The 10847-nt window shown below is 34.3% G+C and overlaps 1 protein-coding gene across 2 annotated transcripts; it reads left to right on the plus strand.

Annotated features, from left to right (window-relative positions):
• Positions 1–4512: 4512 nt before the first annotated feature.
• LOC134229397 (ER lumen protein-retaining receptor 2) lies at positions 4513–10006 on the plus strand. 2 transcript variants are annotated; one of them, XM_062711145.1, is made up of 5 exons: positions 4513–4691; positions 7433–7692; positions 8065–8317; positions 8697–8772; positions 9465–10006. In XM_062711145.1, exons 1-4 carry the CDS (start codon positions 4601–4603, stop codon positions 8765–8767), a joined length of 675 nt encoding a protein of 224 aa, XP_062567129.1. In that variant the 5' UTR covers positions 4513–4600; the 3' UTR covers positions 8768–8772; positions 9465–10006. The 2 variants fall into 2 exon arrangements, with proteins under 2 accessions (XP_062567129.1, XP_062567130.1); XM_062711146.1 differs by lacking the exon at positions 8697–8772 and having other exon boundaries at positions 4515–4691.
• The last annotated feature ends 841 nt before the right edge of the window (positions 10007–10847 follow it).

Raw genomic sequence — 10847 nt, forward strand, 5'->3', positions numbered from 1 at the left:
CTCCTTTAGTAGCTCCGCATTGATGTTATCTATGCCAGGACTCTGTCCATTCTTCATTTTTTGGATTGCCTTTTAACCCTCCTCTCTTATTGGTGTTGTGTAAATTTCTTCAATTCTGTTCTCTTGGATGGTGCATCCTACAGGTAATTTTGTTGTTTCTGTTGGGATATTAAGGACCTCTTCAAAATGCTCTTTCCATCTCTCCAATATTTTTCCATCCTCAATGATTAGTTCACCATTCTTGGACCTTATGCCACTTGTCCTGTTTCTTTTTCTCCCGCAAAGCTGCTTGGTCAGTTGGTAAACTTCACTCAGACGGTTTGTATTTGCTGAATTCTCTGCTTGGTTTGCTACATCTTCCAGATTTTTCCTTTTATCAGCTCTTGCTCTTCTTTTCACTTCTTTGTCTCTTAATTTCCTTTATTCTCTCCGAATTCGATCTTCCCATTTCTTCAGTTAGTTTTCTTCTTTCATCTATGGCTCTGTTAGTTTCTGAAGTAAGCCAGTCTTTGTGCTTCCTTTTCTTCTGGCTCAGAATCTTTTCTGCTGTTTTATTACAAATGTATATGCTTCTTTTACAAGAGTCCATTTTTCATTGATTGTGTTTTCGTCATCAGCCAGTTGCTGAAATCTACTCCTTACATCTTCCTGTTGCTCTCCTTTAGCTTTAAGTTTCTGCAGAGCTTCATCTTTACTTTAGCCAGTACTACATGGTGATCTGAATTGGCATATCTGCACCACGCATAACCTTTACATCACATACAGACTTCTTGTATCTGCCATTCAACATTACATGGTCAATTTGGTTCCTGACTCTTACATTATGGGACTCCCATATAAGCTTGTGTATGTCAAGGTGCTTAAAGAGGGTTCCGCAGATGATTAAGTTATTAAGAGCACACATTTCCGCTAACCTCATGCCATTTTCATTCATAACCCCAATGCCCTCTTGTCCGATGACTCTTTCCCATCCTTCATTCGACTTTTGCATCTGCATCACCCATTACCATCAGTATGTCGTGTTTTGGCACTTTTGCAATCTCTCTTTGAAGCTGTTCATAGAAGGTGTCCTTGTCCGCTTCGCCTGCTTCGTTTATTGGGCTGTATAGTTGTACAGCTGTATGATTGTTAACTTAGCAAAGCGGGAGGAAAAAGTGTGCGCTGTAGATTCTGTCATTAACGGGATTCCATTCCATTACGATTTTTCGGCTTTTCCTGCTAAGTCCTAATCCTCTAAGATGTTCTTCAGCTCCAGAGTACAAGATGGTCTCTCCAGCGGCTGTCTTTAGTTCACCAAAGCCTGTCCATCTCACTTCGCTCAGTCCCATTATGTCCAACTTATATCTGTTAAACTCTCTTACGATGTTAGCTGTTTTTCCAATCTAGAACATTGTTCTTACGTTCCAACATCCGATCTTGGTGATATTTTTAGGTGTTGTTATGGATGGCGTCTGCGTTCTTTTCAGGTCGTGAGGGTCCTCTCAGCTTTTCCTAATTGTCGTAATTCTCTCGAATTCCCAATGAAGGTAATCCTCATCTGGAATCTCGCATCGCGCTTGCCCTTCCTTCAGTGGTACTAATTGTTGTAACGGTTTCCGTAATCAATTGTTTTTTATGACAGGAGGTGATTAGCCTCAAGTCTAACCTCCAAGTCTATGTCTGGGGGCCAACATAGTACATGTAGTTGCTAACGATCTCCTACTAAATCCGGATTGTAATCAGAGTTTTTTTCTCCTAGATGAGTTGCCGACCAAGGCTTTCGAGCCTCATCTTCCCGTGCGCCCTTTCGAAGTTAGCCTGGGGCTGAAATGTGCCCAGTATCCATCTGCTTCCACGTAGGGGCATCACATAGAACTTGATGTGGAGAGGCTATGTACTGGCAGGGGAAGACTTACAAATTGCTTCCCTTTTCGCATTGCTGCTAGCCAGCGGTGAGGGCTGAAAGCGAGAAGTGACAAGCACACAGACACCAACACCAACACACTAGACGCATCACACAACGTTTAGCAGACTGGATTCTTTGGTAGATCGTACTAACACTTTTAACCTTGACCTTAGTTTGGTCTTCTTTTAAGAAACTTCAACGCTCAGCCATTTCTTTGGAACACAGACCTGTGTTTGAGAACGGGAACCACCACACACCCCCAACCCCGATATAGAACCCTCGGACCTATTTGACTTTTTTCACATAAATTATAATCTATCCTATCAATTCAGAAAATTTGCTTAAACAAACATTTTATTAAAAAAAATTTCTGTCCCACTCTAGTTGATTTTTAAATATTTACATTTTCAATGTCTTTGTCCGAGATAAAATTACCAAATGTAAATGTACTTTATCTCCATCAATGTATTGGCGCAGTTCCAAAAAAAACCACGTTCAGGGCGGGACAAAATAGACAGAAGCAGGGCTTGGAGCACGTGGATTGGCGGAATCAAAGCATAAATTTATTATTTTTCAAAAAGATGATCAATCGATTGCTTGCCCATAAACGCCTTCGGCGTTTATGCAAATTATTGATTTTTGAAATCGAAAAATAAGACAGTTATTCCTTAAATATAGAATGCAGGGTAGATTTTATAAAACGTTTGTTTTAGGTAATTTTTTTTTAATTGTTTGAATAAATTTTATCAGAAATATGTCATTGAAAAATAATTTATGAGAAAAATGGCGAAAAGACCTAGGGGTTAATCCAAGGGGGAGGAGGAGGGGTGGGTTCTGTCTTGTGCTTTGGAACAGTTGATTTTAGAGTTATACCATATTTCACAACTGCATTCCTTGTGGCAAGGCCGTACTTTGGATACCAACCCTTTTGATATCATGACTTTGAATTGGAGTTTGATTGAGAAACTAACCTTCGCCTTGAATTGTCATGCGGAAGACTGTGTATCACAAAAACAACATGTTCACCTTTACAAATATTACAATTTTATATAGCCAATGCGAGTTATTTTCTGAATTTTTAACGTCTTACGAAAGACAACTCAAACGTATTCTGTAGCACATGCACTTTTTTCGAAAGTAAATTTTTAACCCGTAGTATATAGTACGGGTTAACAATTTATTTCCGAAACAAGTGTCTGTGTTCTGTAGTTAGTAATGCATTGTATTCCATGCTCATTCATTTAAAATCTTATGATAATTCGAATTTACATGTCATTGAGGTACAAATAAAAATAGACAATGAAAAGAAATAAATCATTTGTATACAGAGATTGTACTTTTCAAATTATGAAAAGTTGCGATGGGAAAGTTCATCTAAGTAATCTTGCTTTAACTGGCGATGACACAATCTGATACACAATCTGATAAAAATCAGATCCTCGATGCTCATTCTTTAACGATATGTCGGTAATACGAACCTCATAAGCGACATATCCTTTAAAAAGGAGCATATATAGGATCTTATTTTTATCAGATTAGCGATGACAGATTTTTTTTTAATACTTCAGTTTGTTTGTTTGAATTTAAAACAATCGAGCTATGGGCGATATCTTAGAATCATGTTGCAAATTTTGAATTTACCTCCCCTCTAGTAAATTCAAATTTTACAACATGATATTAGGTTACAATGTTGCTTTATTTTTTACTTTTGCTTATAAATGAATTCCTTTTTATACTCTTCTTCACCTAAGCGGGGATCACAAATTCTCTGAATTAACTTGTTTGTTTTTTTTTATTTTTATATTTTATTCATTTATTTATTTACTTATTCATTTTTTTAATTATTTTATCAATTACATGTATATATATATCTATTTTAGTTTATTACAATTCTATTGATATATTTATCTTAAACAATTATCTTAAATAAGACGACTGGGTATGTAGATATGGGTATGAGTGGCTTCTAGGCACGTATTAATGTTTCAAATCCATAATAAATAAGAATATTTTAAATTCCATAAAAAATGTGAATTTTATACTTCATAAAATTGGATTTGTTGAATTAAAGGCCAGTTTTCTTGATGAATATTAAGGCGTTTAAAAAAAGGATTTCCTACTAAAAGAATCTCATTTATTAAATAATTCCATATTTATAATACCTACTTAGCATGCTTAAAGGCATAATCAACATTGCTTGTTTTCTGGCATGTTGAAAAAAATACACATAAAATGAAAATGAATTATATGTGACTTTGAGATATTAATAAATAAACAAGGTTGTTCTCTTATAGGAAGATTTAGAAATATTAAGCTTGTGTGTATAAGGGTGCTAATGATTTTTTTTCTATGTTAATTGGACCATTGTTTAGCCAGAGGCTAAACACATCCTAGCTTCTGTCAGCATACATATAATTTTAACGTTATCATGGTTATCCACATTCAATATTTTAAAAATGAGATCATATTTTACAAGTCTTGAAAAATATTTTTTTGTGAAATTCTACTTTTTCTTATTTTCAAAAAAAAAGCGTTTTAGCTTTTCTCAGACTCTACATTTGCATCCCTGATAGCTCCACGTAACACCCGGAAGTTTATGAATCGGGATCGGTTTGCTCCAAATTACCCACAAAGCAGTTCGGGCCACGTCGCATTCGCCATAGTTCTTCAAACGTGTAAACACACATACCGGCGACTGACAGATATTCCCCTAAAATGAATATTTTCAGGTTAATCGGGGATATGTCCCATTTATTGGCAATAGTAATATTGCTGATCAAGATGTGGAAAACTCGTTCCGTAGCAGGTGAGTTGGTTTGTTTTGGAATTTGGCGTGCAAACTGCACAACTTCAGACTGGCACTGCCTGGCTTCTCAAACTGTGTGACAGAAGAGAACAATATGGAGTTTCAATGTAAAAAAAATAAAGTATCAGTTCTCGTAAATGTGTTTAGGTCAGCTGTATAAAGATGTTAGCATTATGCACAGTTCAGGAAATTCCTGTCATTTGAAGTGCGTCCATATTTGTTTAAAATATTGTAGTTCAGTTAGGTATTTGTTTTGTTAAGTAGGTATAACCAAACGCCTCCAATGTGTTTTAATAAAAGTGGATATATCCGATTGTAAAGCTTTTTGAATTTGACAGATTGTTATTGATGCAATTAGTTACACTGGGGGACATAATGAACAGATTTTTCCAATATTGACTGAGTCATCTGTTGAAAACTACTCCTTTTGTGTAGCTTTATTGGTTGTGAAGGGGAAATATATATTGAATTTGAAATTCTTCATAAAGGAAGAAAGTGTCGCATACCTTAGTTTTAAAATCTTTTAAAAACTTTTAAAAAGTTAAGGTGTAAAGGTATGTTTCTGTAGTCAAGCAATTAGAGTGAGTGCAATATTCAGTATTATTGCTGCCTGTCATGAGAAACCCTTTCTATACATTAACACTTTGAAGTTAGATCGGAATCTTCAAATTGCATGTAACTGTTTACAGTAGCTCAGTCGGTAGAGCGCTTTCTCCGTGATAGGAAGGTTGTGAGTTTGAATCTCAGTCGCGACTGACCTTGGTTTATAAAAAAATGGGTAACAACTGAGAGGCAAGTGAAGGTCAGAATTTGAAGCCCTACACGAGTATTTAGTCAAGGACCAACCTAGGGGGCGACTGAGGCGAAATAGTCGCTTTTTGGCTCCAAACTTCGCCGTAAATTATCATGAAAGCGAAGTTTAAGTCGCCTTAACATTTGCAATTCCTTTATTGAGAATCATTAAAAATCTATTAAGAAACATGGTAGAATCGTCAGTATTGTATAAATCTGGTTTTATTACTGATGAAATAAGCGAAACAGCAGGACACTTGCACCTGTTTTGCTACTGATGACCAAGCCATCAAATACTCTGTCGGAACTCCTCTAGATTTTACGCTTCCGTGTATGTAAAAGTCCATTGTTACAAGTTGTACACAACAAGACGCAAAACAGCTGGACAGCTATCGATGTCGTACCAAAGATGTTGGAGAAGATTTTAGATCTTTTTATTGTCAAATAATTCATTCATGCTGTGAATACAGACATATTTTTACTGTTAGGCTTATATTGTGGAGTTATTAACTGTCTAAGAAATTACACGTCTAATCATGCTAATACACACAGTCAAGTAGTTCGCATGGATACTACATGCAGTAGTGCATAAAAACTTTTTTTAGAAAAAGAGTTTAAGATTGAAAATAAATTTTGAAGAGAAAATAAAAAAAATATTACAATGAAAAGAGCCTGAAAATCTAAAATAATAAGAGAGAATATTAAAGTTAATTGTGCATACTATGCAAGAAATTAAAAAAAATTGATAAACAAGTTTATCAATAAGAAACTTATGATATTGTTGAATATTTTTGGGGTCAGATAATTTTATACTTTGTAATTGGAAAAATATTTTTTAAAAATTGTTTTAAAATTTTTTTTTCTCTTTTTAATTATTTTTGATATGATGTTAATACAGAAAGATTATTGAAATGTATTTATTAATAAGTTATAAACAATGAAATAATTTTATTTTTAAAAAGTTTAATAATTATGATTAATGTGCGCGGCACGCGCCAAGAAGTCTCCCTAAAATCCAAAACTTCTCCCTAAATTTCTCTGAGGGAGAAGTGAAGTCTCCCTAAATTTTTGGTCTAGGTTGGTCCCTGTTTAGTGATATCTTTTTATGAGTGATAAATTCTAGAATGGGACTAAGAACAACATACAACCAATCAATCAAATTGCATGGTATTATAAATGACATATATATTGTGGATAATGATTATGATGTCAAGTTGTAGTCAGCTGCATTTCAATTTATTTTAGTCTAGTAAAAAGTGCAAAAAATTATTAAGGAGCATTTTATTAACTATATATCTATAATTTCCATGAAAGAAAGGCTTTTTATAACCCCATGATTGAAAAGTGGGAGAGTATATACTGGTAGTGATGGGAATGTCTGTCCATCTGTCTGTACATTCATCTGTCGGTTATGCTTTGAAGTACCCATCTCTTTTCCACAACTCCTCTTTTTCCACTGAATGAAATTAAATGAGACTTTCACAGATTCTTTATAACATAATGACATTCTGCACCTCCTGTTTTACTTATTGATATGACACTTATTTCGGGTCTCCCATAGCAAAACATGGACTTTGCCATTAACCATGTCCATATGGGAGGTGAGGGTTATCATTTAGTGGGCTAATTTCTCACATTACCTCTAGTTTTTGTTACCTTTTAATTGTTTAATCTGAAAAAATAGTTAAGAATAAGACAGTCAGTCATGAAATTGCCATGCAATTCATGGAAGGTTATGAATACCAAGTGTAATCTGGAAGAAATCCTGTTGAACCATTCTTCAGAGTGAATTTTCTTTTTCTCCAGGCATTATCCTTAAAGCTTGCAGTGCTAAATTGTATGTGCTTTATGTCACTCACTGCAATAACTTCTCATATAAATCCCTGTAAGCATTTTCTACATCATGGTTTTTTCTATGCACTAATTTGTTGTTTTTATTTTCTTTATAGGAATATCAGGAAAGAGTCAGATTTTGTTTGCCTTAGTATTCACCACGAGATACCTAGATTTATTTACATCATTTGTGTCAATCTATAACACGTGTATGAAGGTTTTCTTCATCGCTGCTTCCTACTTCACTTTGTTCCTGATGTTCCACAAGTTCAAGGCCACATATGACAGTAACCACGATACTTTCCGTGTGGAGTTCCTGATCGTACCAGTTGGAGGTCTAGCCTTCCTTGTCAATCATGAGTTTGCTCCCTTGGAGGTACATTGCTTTGTTCACTCATTCAGAATGATCAGTGATTAACATTTGCAGGGAGGGTCAACCTTTACAGCTGTTTTAAAGTGCATTATCATATCTTAAAAACTAGATGAAGATGAAAATCTTCTCCCAAAAATTGACCAGTGCATTGTAACATTCATAGATTATCATTAAGCCACTAAATATTGATTATTACGTATCAGTAGTAAGAATATACTTTATATAGTATTAAGTAATATTGCAGTGATTTAAGACTTGAAAAACTGCATTGACTTCAGATTAAAGTTATCTACAACCAAACTACACAATGAAATTGCAATTTTGACTATTGTTTATTATTTTGACAACTTTCTATCGACCTTGGCTACATTGTAGATCTTGTGGACCTTCTCCATCTACCTGGAATCTGTGGCCATCCTTCCCCAGCTGTTCATGGTCAGTAAGACCGGCGAAGCGGAGACCATCACCAGCCACTACCTGTTCGCCCTGGGCTCGTACCGGGCTCTCTACCTCCTAAACTGGATTTACAGATACTATTTTGAAGGATTCTTTGACCTTATTGCTGTAGTAGCTGGGGTTGTGCAGACCATATTATATTGTGATTTCTTCTACTTGTATATAACTAAGGGTAGGTATTGATCCTAGGCCCATTTCTCCTTTGTGACCATGATGCTTCTTTGACCTATCGACAGTACTCTCGGTAATGTGTTCATGCTTACACATGGCCTTTATATGCCTTGATATGTTAGCAATGCATGTTGAATGAAATATTCAAAAAGTGATAAAAAATATTTCTGCTTTGCTTACCTGAGATTTATTATCCCATATTTAAACTTGAATACTTCAAAATATACATGTTTTTTTTACCCCGTGGAAGATTTCATAACAATTAATCAAATTAAAGTCTTATAATGGTATTAATACACACAAAATCATACAAGACTTGACATAGTACTAAGGCTTTTATATGTATATAAAGGTAGGTAAAGTACTTTTCTGACTTTCAGGAAAGGGCTCACTTCTGTTTACAAATAATGAGATCGTATTCAAGGACTCCGCGCCCCTGTTGGATGTGTAGATCAGGTACTCACACCATTTCTTGTGTGTATAGCTTATGATGGACCTTTTGTGCATGATTTAAAAACAACTGGTTTACATTCAGTTTAGGGGATAAAAATTGTACAATTAGACTAGGCTACTTATTTAATCCAAAACTCTCAAGATGCACAAAGAAATCGTGTGAATATCTTGTGTAATTTTACCTTCCATTTCTAAGAATGTAAAGCAGATGTTAGGAGCTTAAAATGGTGTGGGAATTTTATTTTTACTTCCATTTCCTTTTATTCATTTATTTAAACTTGTACAGCTTTGGTGATACATGCATAGTCAAACTTGTGTATAGGAAAAAATTGATTTCATTGGATCTATATACCAAAAGGACACTTTCTTTAGAAGAAATAGTTTTAGAAGATGATCTAGACAATCCTGCATCTCTACTTTCTGCTCTATCTCTTTGCTCAAATATTATTTCCTAAATTATTTCACATAGACTTCTCAAACTTTATTTCTATGAAACCTCGTGCATACTAATTGTACATGAAATAACTTAAAATTCCTCAGCATTTTTAATTTCTTTTCCTATGTGAGATGCTCTTAAAGCACGGTTTCCTATTATACACCTCATGACCTGTAAACGGAGAGGACAGATAAAAAAAATTATTGTACTCAACTTGCACATGATGCTGATACCCTATTTCTTCTTTCTTATTTTTCAGTGCTGAAAGGAAAGAAGATATCATTACCAGCTTAATGAACTAGTATGGGCTCTGGGTATAAACTATTTCTATGTTGGTCATCGTACAGGAAGCAAGAAGCAGGACATTTTGAGAGAGAAGTCAATGCCAAGTCATCAGAAATAACTCAAATGTCCGGCCATTATTCAGGTTACAAAAATTATGATAAGAAGACATATTGGCATTTTCTGCATTAAAAGCATAGTATGTGTATTGCATAGTTATCATACATCATTAATATATGTACATGTATGAAAGTGTTGGTTAAATGGGTTCAGTCGGTGTATGTTTGTTATTTTTGTACAAAAGTAAAACTAGTGAGGTCAAAATTCAATAAAAATGTCAAAAAATTCTAGATTGATTTTGGGAAATATGAGATAATTTGCCATTTAAAAGCTAGTCATAAGGTGCTTATCTCGATGTTGTCACTATTATTCTTTTCCAAAACCTCTAAAGAGCAGCAATGAAAGAGAAAAGAACTTTAATATTCTTATCATATTTGAAAAAGGTGAAGGTTATTTTTTTCTTCATATTTTTTTTCTTACTTCATTTTTGGTGCATTTTTTTTTTTTTGTAAACCTAGAAAGAAAAATCTGGTCCCTGTAGAAATGTGTATTATTTTTCATGTAGAGAAATCCTTTTATGCACAAAGTTCTAGATAATTGTCCATATGTTAAGAAAAATTAATTCTAGAAAACTGATTGTGTAAAACGTATGTCACCAGGGTTTGACTCAAAATTTTGATTTATAGGTACACTGTCGAATACAATTTTGTCAATTTGTCCATATATGTGAAGATACCTGAATCACCAGATAAACAAGACAATATAATTCCGGATGCTGAAGCATACGGTAATCTGAGGTTCCACTGTAAATGCACCTAAGGAGGATAATTTGTAAACAAGCCCTCCCTCTAATACATGGATTTCTTATGGATGTATTTCAGTAGTCTTTGTATAAAGCCTTGCAGCTTGGTACTATAGTGAGGAACTTCACAAACATTGTAAATACTTTTCCATGCTTATTTAATACTTAACAATTGTAATACTTGAATTAACTGTCAGATAAATCTAAAATCATGATGTACAAAGTGAACTTCATAACACCACTATTGGATACACTTCATTAAAAACTTTTTTTAATGTATTAAATACAGAATGAATATCTTACCAGGTATGATTCTAAGTCAGTAGATTTAATGTTGAGTCTGGCTCAAATGCAATCAATTCCTGGGAATATTGTATCAGATTATTTATGAATCTGTCATTATAATTTTGTAAATAAGCTTTTGCATTTAGAGAGCAGAGAGCATAGTGAATTGAGTGATAATTTGGCATCAGAAACCATTGTTAGGATGTGCTGTGT

This window comes from Saccostrea cucullata, unplaced genomic scaffold (assembly GCF_032062105.1).
Source record: "Saccostrea cucullata isolate Sc308-1 unplaced genomic scaffold, CSIRO_AGI_Scuc_v1 ctg368, whole genome shotgun sequence".
Lineage (NCBI taxonomy): Eukaryota > Metazoa > Mollusca > Bivalvia > Ostreida > Ostreidae > Saccostrea > Saccostrea cuccullata.